The sequence below is a fragment of the Pogona vitticeps genome, chromosome 1, assembly GCF_051106095.1.
Source record: "Pogona vitticeps strain Pit_001003342236 chromosome 1, PviZW2.1, whole genome shotgun sequence".
Taxonomy (NCBI): domain Eukaryota; kingdom Metazoa; phylum Chordata; class Lepidosauria; order Squamata; family Agamidae; genus Pogona; species Pogona vitticeps.
The window spans coordinates 215,273,734-215,288,264 of record NC_135783.1 but is presented as its reverse complement, the minus strand read 5'-3'; the positions used below and the strand labels follow the sequence as shown (position 1 = coordinate 215,288,264).

General features: G+C 38.3%; 1 protein-coding gene across 19 annotated transcripts in view; it reads right to left on the bottom strand.

Moving 5' to 3' along the window:
* The window catches only part of NEB (nebulin), a 208,696-nt gene that overhangs the window by 113,570 nt on the left and 80,595 nt on the right, over positions 1-14,531 (bottom strand). For all 19 annotated transcript variants that reach the window (XM_078376624.1, XM_078376634.1, XM_078376635.1 and 16 more), the window contains 13 exons: positions 14,407-14,511; positions 14,198-14,305; positions 12,505-12,816; positions 11,365-11,568; positions 9,815-9,919; positions 9,592-9,699; positions 7,930-8,241; positions 6,355-6,558; positions 4,568-4,672; positions 3,267-3,374; positions 2,330-2,641; positions 2,033-2,236; positions 814-918 (listed from right to left, as the gene is read on the bottom strand). In XM_078376624.1, the coding sequence (XP_078232750.1) occupies positions 814-918; positions 2,033-2,236; positions 2,330-2,641; positions 3,267-3,374; positions 4,568-4,672; positions 6,355-6,558; positions 7,930-8,241; positions 9,592-9,699; positions 9,815-9,919; positions 11,365-11,568; positions 12,505-12,816; positions 14,198-14,305; positions 14,407-14,511 (2,292 nt within the window). The remainder of the gene's footprint in view (positions 1-813; positions 919-2,032; positions 2,237-2,329; positions 2,642-3,266; positions 3,375-4,567; positions 4,673-6,354; positions 6,559-7,929; positions 8,242-9,591; positions 9,700-9,814; positions 9,920-11,364; positions 11,569-12,504; positions 12,817-14,197; positions 14,306-14,406; positions 14,512-14,531) is intronic.

Here is a 14,531-nt window from a genome sequence, read left to right as displayed (position 1 = left end):
GTGTGCTAAATTAGGTTTTTCTTTCCATAACATATTTTTCATCATTCTGCAGCATCCTTGGCTGCTCACCCTTCCTGGTCCATCAGTGTCCTATGGGAGGGGGGACTCATTATGCCCTTCCAAGGGGGTTAATTAGGTTTAGGAAGATAGGGGAACTGCTGGCTACCCCAGAAATTATTGCACAAGGAAAGACAGAACATTTACATTGACTTTCATCCCTCTCATAAATAATGTAACTATAAGAATTGCAAATGTCACCCTGGAGAATTTTTCCAAAATTTCGGCTCCTTTGCAATTCTTTTGAAAAAGAATTTCTGTGAATTTTGCAAATATCAGACTGAATGGAAAAGTTTGAATTCTCACCTAAGAAAGGTTCGACGCAATGCTACTTTCAACCACAGTTTGTTATCAGCTCTGAAGCCAAAACTAGGGTTTGTCTCTGCTTTTTGACCCCAGCTTGATAATCTTAGAACATGAACCCAAGAAAAGGAATGCCAGAGAAAAAAGCAGGCACCAGATAAACTGTGGTTTATTTAATTGTGGTGAACTGCAAGATAAACTCTGGCTTACAGCAACCTACTATGGCTTACTAAACCAAAGCTTACTGTGGTATGTGAATATGGTCAGCCATGCTGCCTTGAAAAATAGTTTCATGGCAACTAAGTCTCAACACACTATAATCATGCTTGGGCTGTGATGGCTGCACTGTTACAAAATACACAACAATCACTGAATTTGCTCCTGAGGGGTCAAAATGGGCACATTTTCCTTGAATACAGTTGGGAGGACTCCTTTCTTCATCCGGATACTCACCTCGCTATAGTTCAGTTTGTTGAGTTTTGCAAGCATGATTTCAGGGGTATCAGGCATGACATGGATTGTAGTCTTGTCTTTATCCCAAGCTTCAGTGTACAGGCGCTGTGGAACAACAAAAGAAGAAGAAGCCATCATTCAGCAACCCGGATGATTTTGCAGAGACAGCCTCCTGGGAAACCCAACTGAGACAGGTCACTGAGAGAGAAAAACTCACTGCCTTGAGTAAGAGAGAGCAGGGGAGCAAGTACAGCACTGGAGTCAGGCTAGAGAAGCCCAGGCTTAAATCTTCATGCAGCTACCTAGGTAAACTTTGTCCAGCAATTCAATCTCAGCCGAACACATACTGAGGTTTTTGTCAAGCTACATGACATTTTTTTCAGCTTATTTTACAAATGAATTTTCACCCCTAATTTTTCTTAGAAATGTTAATTTATTCATTCAATATTTTGACTCTGGTTCTGATCCTTATTACAGTCACTGACCAGCAGATATATTCAAATAATATTATTATATACATTTGTATAACACGAAAATACAATTAAAAATATACAGCCTATTACAATATAACTAAATTTCATAGAATCTCCATAATTTATAGGACTGAGGAGATGGTGGCCAATACATACCACTACTAAACATCTGCCATTGATTTAATCGGTGCAAGGAGGGAACACTGACACTTCATTGCTGCCACACAAAACTTTGCCACTGTTTCAGTTATATCAGATTTCTTGTCTTAGAGTAAGAACGCAACATAAAATTCTCTGGACCTCCCTTGAAATTGTTGCAGTGCTTAATAGCAAACTCAGTTGGGATTATTGATAAACTATTTGGTTATTCTGTTCTTTGTCCATATTTGTTCCTTCTTTGGCCTCATTTTCTCATGCTATATTTAATTTCTACCAGTTTTGATACTTCCCTTTCAAAAATTCTTTTTCACAATATGGGATGAGTGATATTCGTAAAAGGAATTCACATGGATTAATGAAATAAGGAGAAAGGAAGCAAATGACAGTAACGGCAAAGCAGAAACAAAAAATCTACACATAGGGGAAGCATCATTTTTGAAAAGAGAATTCCATGGATGGGGTTGAAACAATGAATAACTAGGGAGATATTTTATTGATCATCTCATTATTAGGGCCCATTTTATTTCCAAATAAAAACTGACAGTGAAAAACACTCAGCACAGTCCAATTAACATGACAAAACTCACCTTGTTCATCGTCTCAGCATTATGTTTGGCCAACTCCATCTCTAAAGAATCAGGGATGCTGGTAAACTTAAATTGTTCAGGGGGCTGGCGGTACTTCTTCTCACTTAAGATGTCTCCCGCTCTCTTCACCTTCTCTACTTCCAGGGAGCCAACAGGAATCCACCCTACACCTTTCAGCCATTCCATATCTTGCTTATAAATAGCCTGAAGCAAAAGAAGGCATTCGTCAGGTGCTGCTCTCTATCAGTTGGGCTGCCAAACATTCAAGCTTGTACGTATTTTGCACATCGTACTCACATCACTTTGCAGATCATAAGCCTTTCTAGCTTGGATGACATCATTCTGGTCTGGCAGACATATCCACTGGTGCAGGTAATGGCGATAATCAATATCACTGACGAGTTTTTGGCAGTTCTTAGCCAGCAAGATTCCCAGCATGTCCACAGGACTGGAGTACTTGGTCTTCCATTTCTCAAAGTCCTTCTTGTATTCCCTCTCGCTTTGCATTTTTGCCACTTTCATGGAATGGACAAGTTTAGGGTCATCCTCTATGCTGCGAGCTCCAATATGGTGGCCAAGCTGCTTGCGATAGCCTTCTTTGTATTTGTACTGAAAGGAAGGTGCACACAGAAATTATTTTCCAGAACAGTATTACCTGGTAAACAACCATATTAACTCTATTAAGAGCACAAGCAAAAACATGACTTACGTTTCTACCAGAAATGGAACTGCTATATTTTCTACTGAAGCACACTAGGAATAGGTTGTACATTTGGGTGGGTTAATTAAAAGAAGAAGAATTTTAAAAATATAATACAATTAACATGTGTAGCAATATTAATATAAATAATTCAATATTTCACTACAAAGGTGTGAAATTCTGACTTGATTGAGCTTCTTTAATCATGGACTTTGAACTACACTCATGTTTATTTTTATTTTTACTTTCTCCAGCATAGGAAAACAAATATGAACTGAATTATAGGATGTTACTCTTTTTGAAATAGGAATAAATAAGTGGAAAATGGGCTCAAATGCTGGTTAATTTGAATAACTGTAGGGTTAGAAGTAAAACATATATAAATGTTTAAATATGCTTAGTAAACTGTAGATAAGAACATTATTGGAAGTGTAACTGTATTTATAGGTAATTACTACTTTTTTCATTTTTTTTATGTGATCAGAGGATTGTGACTCAGCCAGCATGATTTGAAGCAACTGAATAGCTACTCACATCGCTGGCAATAATTCTTGATGCCTTCGCAGCCTGGATTGGAATGGCATCAATTCGCAAATCATGGCCCTTCTTCTTTGCTTCTTCCAGAGCAAGTTTATATAGACTCTTTAAAAAGGAAAAAAAGAGAAGGGAGTTTTGATTATTTGAATACTTACAATTCCAATGGAGCTTTTCTTTTACCAGTCAGTCTGTACAAACAAGCAGACTATAAAACTACTGACTTCTTCAGAGTTATTTTAGCAACACAGAAGGGTGGAATACTTTCTTCAGACACGTGGTCCCATCTAGCGACCATTATACCAGCCCCTGTATCACTGGATTAAAGAGAATTCCTTGGTAGGTTTCTCTGAGGTGATCAGAGTGAAAAAAGTGTAATCTGACTGAAGCCTGGGGCTTGATCCTAACCAAAGGAAGGGTTTCCCTCAGACTTTGTCTGAGTGGTAAAGGGGAGAGCATTAATCTGTTCTTCTGCCTGAAAGTCAGTCTGAGAGCTCAGACTGTTGACAACAGGGTAAACATTTTCATCCCATGGTGATCCTAGAAGAAATCCTTAGTCCTGACTAGAGATGGGCATGAACCTCAATTCAGAAGTTCATGCCGGTTCATACGTACTGCACTAGAGGTACTACTTGTGCCTCCCCAGCTGGATCCCCCACTCACCAGCCCCATGAGCTCCTCTTCGGCTGTTCAACCAGTCTCTGATCACCCACTCAGACAAGGAGGCAGGACAGGCAACCTGATGTTCCTGCAGGGGACTGGCTCAACAGTCAAAGAGGAGGAGGAGAGGAGCACATGACCCAACTGGTGAGTGGATCACTGGCCAGGGAGGTGGAAGAAGGGAATCTGCAGCCCCTGTCATGTTGTGTGTACAAACGGGCATCGACCTCCAAACCAAGATTCATGTCCATCTCTACTCTTGACCGAAGACTTACTATGAGATTTGTGGGAAAGAGTTGCAAATTGCTAAATGGCCACCTGCTTGGTCAAAATCAGTGGCAGCCCAGTAAGTATGTGAAATGGTAAGCTGCTTTAGGCTGTCACGTAACATTTAACATTAACAGATAACTACTCTTGTTTGCGTAACATAAACACTGTGAGCTACAAAGGTTTTCAAACTTATTTGCTCTTTAAAAGAGGTTCAAAAAGCAACCACCTGGCACATCATCATCAGAGGACAAAAATAAGGTATCTCTGGAAGACAACTTGTTCTTCACTAATCGGTTCTTCTTCCAAAAGGTAATCATCACACAGTGGCTGCCCATGGTACTCAAACGTTTAATGTGTTTAAATAAGCTCACCTCACTATAGTTGAGCTTGTTTTGTCTTGCCAGCATGATTTCAGGAGTGTCAGGCATTATGTGGATTTGCGTCTTGTCTTTATCCCAAGCTTCAGTGTACAAACGCTGAAAAAATAAATAAATAGAGGGCATAGTGACCCAGATCAATCTAATGCAAGCAAACACACTCATACTAGCAATCAAATATATTTGCTTAGCACAATATTCCACTTCATTCGACATGCTTTATGGATCTAGGATGGAAATATATGTATATTATACCAGTAGCCATCCTCTAGATCTGAATTCTAACAAGACATTCGTTTGTAAATTAGAAATAAGCTACTGAGTTTTCCACAGATATTGGCCAACATCTTATTGCATAAATTATGCCTGTGATGACATCACCCATCTGGGGAGTGATGATACTGCCAGCATGGGGAGATGATCAGGGCTTGTCTGAATCAAAAGTAATCCATTTCGTTGTGCAGAAGCCAGAGGCCAGAAGGAGGAGATCTTTAATTACTAGAAAACTCTTCCAGTTGTTAAGGTCATCTGGTGGCAGACATTTTCAGTAATTAAGTACATCCTCCTTCTATCCCATGATTTCTATACAATAAAACTGAATAGATGTGAGTGAGACAAGCCACAGGCACAGAAGGAGGGAGACTCTAATTACCAAAAATCTCCCTTTGTCTTTGACATCATCACCCCTCTGCCACTTTCGGGAGCAGATTTTTAGGACACATAGGAAATGTGATGCAAGAAGGAGGGGGGAAATTTCCACTCTAGTGGAATCTAGCAAAAGTATGCCATTGAATTCTAACCATTATTCTTAATGGGAAAACTGCATGCATTTGTTATGCATTACATCAAGTGTACTATAATGGCTGAAAATAAGTGCTAAGCCACAAACAAAGTAGACCCATTGAATCAATGAAACCTATAGAGGAGCAGACTTGTCAAATCTCTACTGGTGCAATGGGCCTACTCTAGTTGCCACTTACTACTGGATTTCAGATAAGATTTATTCCTCTCTTCATGTCCACCCCCTTTCTTCATTCATTCTATTTTTAAGTGACAACAATTTTCTGGGAATGTATAAAACAAAAATATTTGTTTTTTAAAATTATGATTTCAGTAAAACAATAGTCAAGGAAAATGATGTAACCTGCAGTGGCAGATTAATGCTAATTTAAAAGTCTCCACTTCACTTCTGGGTTGTATCCAAAACCTCACCTCACAGGCAATGAGATTACATTTGAACAATAAGGAATCTAAGCAGGGACTCATTAATTAATGACAATCTGCTATTACAGGTCATGTCATTTCTCTTATGCCAGTGTAACTTAAGCAAGAGGATTTTGGCCAATATATAATTAAAAGGGGATTTAAATAAATATTTAGAAATTAAAATGTCACAGCAGTAATCAGTTAATACTGAGAGCCTTGATTAAGCATCCTTCAGTCTTGAGAGACTATGGTAACGTGCTCTGTATGGAGGACTTGGAACAGCGTCTAGTGTGGCTGAGAAGGCCAATTTGAGAGTGACAATCCCTTCCACACCGAAGACAAATACAATCTGTCCCCTGTTCAGCTCCCTGATTTGGCTGGTTTCGGGACTGCCTCTTTGCCTCGGCCTGCTGGACAAGGGTCTCTTCAAAATGGGAGAGGCCGTGATGCACCACATCAGAAGTATTAAGAGTCTGTGCCTGTTAATTGTTCACTGTAAAGTGAAATAACTGAGGTAATGTTTCATTCTTTATGTTCAGATATTCCAGTATCAGGGACAGGTAATTGGAACTTACCTTATTCATGGTCTCTGCATTATGCTTGGCCCGTACCAAGTCTAGAGAATCTGTCACACTGGTGAATCTGAATCTATCTGGTGGCTGGCGATATAGCTTTTCACTGAGGATCTCTCCAGCTTTCTTGGCTTTTTCAGTGTCCAGTGAGCCGATGGGGACCCAGCCAATACCTTTCATCCATTCAAGATCTGACTTGTAACAATTCTGTAAACAAGTACATTAAAAAGTTATTTAATTAGTATGGGTAGTGCAACATCTGAGAAAAATTTATGACCCAGTTTCTCTGATTCTGAAAACTGCAAGAAGCTCTTGCAAAGTGTTTTTGATTGTTTGTTTATTGCCTTATGGAATGATAATTGCTTACTATATGTTTTTATCATTGTAATTATGTTATGGTTGCATTTTAACTGTTTTTGACTATTGGAATGCACTCTGCTATAGAAAGCAATAATAATAATAATAATAATAATAATAATAATAATAATAATAATAATAATAATAATAATAATAATAATTATTATTATTATTATTATTATTATTATTATTATTATTATTATTATTATTATTATTATTATTATTATTATTATTATTATTATTATTATTATTATTATTATTATTATTATTATTATTTTGTGTTGAAGGAGAATTAGCAGCCTGTGGATTGGAAACTCATTCTTGTGTTACAACGACCTGTTCTAAACGGCTAAATTTGTATCTTCTTTTAAGACAGATGTTTATAAGCCATTCTTCAACCAAACCCTCAACCAAATCAGAAGCTTCAATCTCATCAGCATCCTCTTCCCTTGACAGCCTCTGATAACACTATTTATAACATCAACTGAAAGGAAAAGACAATCACATGGTTGGCTTTCATTCTAATCGTGGTCTTATACCAGAGAATGTTGGAGAATTCATGGGATCGCCAGTGGTCTTTGGCCTCCAGATTTGTAACTGTAAAGTCAGGTCCTTCAGGTGACTTAGAAAGTTGCTTTCATTCTCCCAAATGCAAACCAATCAATAAGGCAGGGATTATTTTACAGTATTATTGAAAATATTATTTACTCATTTTCATTTCACCTTTATAGTCTATATTACATTATTTTATTTCTATTCCTGTGCTATCTTTTTGACACTTCTGACATTTCAGAAGCAGTGGAATGCCACATTCCAAAATGAGAACTGCATAATTCTGTTCTAATAAACTGTATACAGTCTGGGGACACTTTAAAGATAATTTTTGGGAGGTCGTGAAGGGGAAAAAAGGTTTTATACACAAGAAAAGATAAAAAGAAAGGGGAATGAATTGAAGTTCATGGCACTAATGGCTAAGCTGAGTCAGGCTCTTGTAGTAATCACCAGAAAGGGTAAGTGTAATGAAGAGATAAATTTTTTGAGGTAGATGCATTATTGAACTCTTTCCCCATCTTCTTGGAAACATTTATTGTCAGCAAAGGAATAAAACAGAATTTTCATGTGCATCATCACATATATTCCCCCAACAGGTAAAACAATGTTTTCTTCATCTCTAGTTGCTATGAATTCATCCCAACAAATTAGAATCAGATCACTACTCACATCACTCTGTATTTCATAGGCCTTCTTAGCATGAATGACATCGTTCTGGTCTGGCAGACATGTCCACTGGTGCAGGTGATGGCGGTAATCAACTTCACTGACAAGCTTCTGGCAGTTCTTGGCCAGCAGGACACCCAGCATGTCCACAGGACTGGTGTACTTAGTCTTCCATTTCTCAAAGTCCTTCTTGTATTCTCGCTCACTTTGCATCTTGGCCACATTCATGGAATGGACAAGCTTAGGGTCATCCTGTATGCTGCGAGCTCCAATATGGTGGCCAAGTTGCTTGCGATAGCCATCTTTGTATTTGTACTGTTGAGAAGAAGAATAAACCATAAAGATAACATGCTGCCTACACAGTGATCTAAAAACTAATATCAGTAAGCCATACATTCTGGACATTCTCACATTCATGCGTCTTTCTACAAACCCTACTCTTAAGCAAGGTCTTTGGCACAAAATGACATATGTCTGTAGATATATAGTAACTTAGAACCTCATATACACTGTCCTGCCCTTCATCAATTTGGAGAAAAGAAATTGGAAGCTTGCTCTTAACATGAAATCACATTGCCAGTTATATATTTCTTAGAATCAGTTCTCTAAAAGCATACGATATAAATCAAATAAATAATGATTTCCCTGACATTGTGTATCATTCCTCGGATATCATATCTGACAGTTTTCTAAAATTATTTTCAAAGGTACAAGAGAATGCGAGTAGCCATCTTGTAGTTTTCTGGAAGCCTCCTCCTCCTTCTTTTTTGCAAGTTTCTCAGGTCATAACCCAAACAATAGATAATGACTACTTAATTCTCTGCTCAGCGAGTTAAGTTTCTGGATGCAAAGCCAGAAACTGGATGTTCAATTCCCACTGGGCATTCTGGGGAGAACAGTCAGCCTATATGGCCTTGGGCAAGCTGTACAGTTCCAGAGCACACCCAGAAAAAGGGGATGATAACCCATTTCTGAGTATTCTATACCTAGAAAACCCTGCAAAGGCTTATCCTAAGTTGGAATTGTCTTGATGGCAGAGAACACAGATTTTTTTTCCCTAGGTCACTATTTGTGCTGAATTCCTTTTTCTCTGAATAGAATCATCTGTATTTTTATTCCATTTATATTTTCACTACACTTTTAAAAACCAAATATAAGCTTTTATATTACACAGTAGCTGTGACATGTTATAAGCTTCTGCAAGTGTCTGGTAGGAGTCAATACAGCCTGGCCAAAAATCTCTGTGTACTATGAGCTCAAAAGAATCCCTTGACAGCCTTAAGGCACAGATGCAAACAGGCAACTTGTTTCTCAATATGCACTGACTTTTCCCCTATTATATTCTGGGAATTATTGGAAAGACTGTACTATCCTTGAGATGCTATCATAAAGACTTTGGACTGATTGTGTTTGTGATGACAAAAATTGGCAATGCCAGCAGAGGGAGGAATGGTGTTCAGTCTTCCTAATTTTATGCAAAGGAACTTGAGATACTGGCTTCACCTGACATAGCAACAAGTCATCTCTACACCAATCTTCCCCAAAATGTGCCTTGGTTTTAAGTCAGCCATAGACAAGGTAAGCACTTTTAGTCAATAGTGGGAAAGAACTGTGTATTTCCTGCTTCATGGCACCATCTGAGGACCTACAATCAGAATGACTTACCTCACTCGCAATATCTCTGGAAGCTTTTGCAGCCTTGATTGGAATGGCATCCGCTCGGAGATCATATCCTTTTTTCCTGGCCTCTTCTAGTGAAAGCTTGTATAATTTCTAAAAGAATAACAAACACTACTTTAGCAGATGCTTTTTGAAAAGTTCGAAGGACACCCTTCCCCCATTCTTTAACTTTGTTTTCTTTGACAGATTTGTAAAGAAATCCACTTACATCACTATAGTTGATCTTGTTCTGCTGTGAGAGTAGAATTTCCGGAGTATCTGGCATAATGTGGATGCTGGTTTTATCCTTATTCCAAGCGTCAACATACATGCGCTGAAAACAAACAGCAGTAAATGAATAATTTAATGTCCTTAATTGAGGGCTAACAATAATATTACCAATCATTAAAAATGATCATGTATTATACTAATTGAACCAGTTATGGCATGTGTCAGCTATTCTAATAACCTGCTGCTCCCATAAGGAATTAAAATAAAGAGCAAAAGTGAGATCCTGCAAGAAAATGGCTGGAGTGCAGAATGTCTCTGTCCAAAGTTCCATCCATTCCACTTGACCTCCCCCCCAAGTATTCTTGTTCCCCTTCCTCCAACAGTCAGTGTTCCACACCCACTGAACATGCTCAGTCTTACTCCCCTGATTTTCCATACTGTGTATACTGAGGGCCTTATGGGGGCTAAATAGACTTGAGCCCCATCTCATCTATTCTTAGTTATTTGATTACTCCACTGCTTTCTATGGAAATTGAGAGATTTTCATATCTACAGAACATAGTTATAGTTTCTTGACACCACTTTGTTACAGCTCTATCCTATGGAATTCTGGGACGTGTAGTTTAGTAAGGTAGTTGAATTCTCCACTACAGAGCTTTACTGGATTTTCCTGAACTCCATCAGAGACTAGACTTTGCCAGACTACAAATGTCAAGATGTTAGCTCAGAAAAGTTTTGGAACTGATAGAGAGAAAAGTAGTTGAGGCTTTGGGTAGAAGCTGGGCACACGGGGTGAAGTCAGGGGAGTGAAGGTTTCAGGAAGAGCAAGGAATGAGGTAAATGCTGATGGAATTGCTATTTACACAGAACAAATAGGACATGCAAATATTACAGTATCTTGCTACACTTAGAGCAACAACAATAATAATTTTAGAGATGCAGAGCTGGAAGGGATTCTATAGATCATCAAGTCCAACCCCTCTCAAAGAGGGTTGGACTGTGGAGCCAGAGGTTGCCACAGTCAACTTAGTGGTCTAGCCACCCTGGAACAAGAGCCTTGTGATGCTGTTCAGGACTCAAGATGGTGAGATTTTTGAAGTGGAATGACTAGATACCATCCCTTCTTTTTCTTTCCAATCCGCCCAAAATTTTCCCTGCTGTCTTACACAGCTATAAAGACAAACCAAAGTGGATGTTCATAAGTATAATGCATCCTCAACATCTACACAGAACAACTATGGGGAATGTCTCTAGATGCAAACAAGCGGCTTCAGTCTTTTATGTTGCAGCTGGTCCAGTTCATGGAAGTTCAAAGGAATGCAGCTGATGACATCTTCTATTTTAGTTCTTTCGGTTTCTATACTGCCCCACAGTGCACATCCCATAGTGGACACACTTCTATCTGCCATCTTCTTGTGTTTTCCCACCACTACTGTCTTCTTTCTTACCACAAAAGTATCACTTCAGGAAGAAAACACAGAATAGCTAGACAATACCTTCGGAGTGGATGTCTGTGTATTGAAGGAAAGGGACATGTATTAAACTTACATGGTTCATAATTTCAGAGTTATGCTTTGCCAGAGCCATCGGCAAAGAATCAATGGGACTGGTGAATTTGAACTGTTCGGGATGCTGCCTGTAGGCGTGGTCACTCAAAATCTGGGAGGCTCTCTTATTTTTCTCAGCTTCCAGAGAGCCACTTGGGGACCATCCAACACCCTTCAGCCATTCAAGATCTGATTTATACGCAATCTGTTTAAAGAGGAAAACAAAGAGACAAATAGAAAAATCCGCAATTCCTTATCATTGCAACATATTGCCCCTTCCAAAAAACTGCATAAATTATAAACCACAGCATGTAAAAATACTATTCAGTCAGTTTGATATCAAGAAAAATTAACCCTCCTGCACCAGAGTGGGAAATTTTCGTCCTCCAAAGGCACATGCCTTGGTAGTATCCACATAGAACTGGACCTTTTACATAGGCATTCCACAACATCATAATCTAAGGAGCTGCAAACAGTGTCACTGAGTTCCAGCCACATGCCATACACAGGGTTCATTGTTTTCTTTCTTATACACAAAAGACCATCTGAGACAAAATATTCTCCCAGCCAAGTTGTTGGGGTATCTTTTGGCCCAGCAATGTGAGACATCAAGGAGCCTACAGGGTCTTGGATGTGTTACCAGTTAAACTGAAGTTTCATCACATTTTCAAAACAATGCTAGCATAATAGCACGGCAATGTGGCCCTACAGCTAACTCCCAGCTAAAAAGGAGAGGTGCATGGACATTATTGGGAGCAAAAGATTATTATCCACACACCCCACTCGGCTGATCCCAGATCTACAACGCTCTCCTCTTTCAGAAGGGAGTACTATTTCACAGTCTCCCATATGTGAGTCTGATGAAATAAGATTGCCCTTTCCATTTGCATGGAAAATGATTGGGGGAGCAGCATAAGATAAGCTATGCTTCATTTGTGCACCCCAAAGTGATCTGAAAACACTCATAAGGCATTGTAAAGGGTAATATAACATCTATCTGTTGTTTCCCTAAAGTTCATTTAAAACAATTGCATGATCTTCACTTGTTTTGTTTAGCAACAACCTGTCCGTCCCTCATTAAAGTTCCTGCTCAGCATCAGTTAGCACTGGTACAGCTTAATCATTTATCAAAGATACATACATCACTTTGAAGATCATAAGTCTTCCTGGCATGCACAACATCATTCTGGTCTGGCAGACATGTCCACTGGTGCAGGTAATGGCGATAATCAACTTCACTGACAAGCTTCTGGCAGTTCTTGGCCAACAAGACACCCAGCATATCCACAGGACTGGCGTACTTGGTCTTCCATTTCTCAAAGTCCTTCTTGTATTCTCGCTCACTTTGCATCTTGGCCACATTCATGGAATGGACAAGCTTAGGGTCATCCTGTATGCTGCGAGCTCCAATATGGTGGCCAAGCTGCTTGCGATAGCCATCTTTGTATTTGTACTATAGAAAAGAGAAAATAATTTCGACTGATTTCTCATGTGATTTCAAACATTCTAAACTGAAAAGAGTTACTACTCAAGTTCATAAGTAATAAATGAATTTGCAGTTTACTAAAGTTTCTCTCTTTATAAAAAAAAACTTTTAAAAGGTGCTCAAACTTGGAAGCATTTATTTGGCCACATATCACACATTGCTTCTCAGTTGGTTGGGTATTGCCAGTAATAAGGGTTTCTGGATCTTTGCCATTCTGTTTGCTAATACTGTGTATTAGCAAATAAGAATTTAACTTTTTTCCTGTTTCAGTTTATATGTGGGGACTAAAAGAAGTTACATGCTATTTGTGCCAAAGATTTAATGAACTTATTTATTTTATTTATTTATTTATTTATTAAACTTGCATATCTCACCGATAGTGATAAACGCTACTCTGGGTTGTTTACATTCAGAGTGAGACAAACATAAAATAAACTGAATGAAAATGTTAAAAAAATGAAATAAATAAATAAAAAGCAAACAAACAAAAACACGACATATAATCAATACATGACCATCAAATAAATCAATAAAACCCAAACAATGGCAAATTGCCAGTCTAGAGATAATCAATCAGACCACATTAAGAAAAATAAATACAGTACTGTAGCTATTAAAACGATCTAATGACTTGACTTTATCCAGAAAAGAAATACAGTATTTATTGGCATGAAATGTCTTTTGCTTAACAAGAGAGAAATTCATATTAATTTATTCATGAATTTAACACTTCAAAGTATAACATTTCAGAGTGAAAGTCAGATTTTGATATGAATTTGGAGGCCAGAAGTGTTTAAAATCACATTTTGACAGCCATGGATAATATTGTACAAGTATATAATTTCAAATTGTTTTAATATTTATTTCAACTTGATGATGATGATGTTATGTTATGTTATATTATGACCTTTCTTCTGATTAATAGCAGTCCTATGAAATAGTGACCTCCAAAATGTTGTATCCTTAACATTCTCACTCAGATCTTGCAAATGGTCATTAACAAATATGACAACTTTATGAAGAGTATGAATGCATTATCAAGTGTGCTGTAGTAGATAGAGTGATGGACTAGAACTCAGGAGACCTGGGTTTGAATCCTCACTTGGCCATAGAAACTTACTGGGGCAGGCGGGGGTGGGGGGACTGGTAAAACCACTCCTTAACTACCTCACTTACTTTGAAAGCCCTATTAAGGTCACTGTAAGATTAATAGCGTATAACAACAATGTATGTGAATACAAAGACACACAGTCCTTAGAACACAAAGACACACAATCTTTCATTTTCTAAGGATTAACTGGATGCTATTTGAACATTCAGTTCTAAACACATGCATTAAATGACTTACTTCACTGGCAATATCTCGAGATGCTTTTGCTGCCTTGACCGGGATGGCATCTACTGGAAGCACATAGCCTTTCTTCTTCAGTTCTTCATACCCTAACTTGTAGAGTTTCTACATGAGAGAACCACCGCAAGTTAATAAAAGGGCAAGTCTGCAGGAAGTAGGTAGCTCAATAATAGACATTTCCATTTGCGATCCAGTGAAAGACTTACATCACTTGTGTTGATTAAGTTGACTCTCGACAACATGATTTCTGGAGTATCAGGCATAATGTGAATCTGTGTTTTATCCTTCTCCCAAGCTTCTTTATATAGTCTCTAGAAAGGAGGAAGACAAA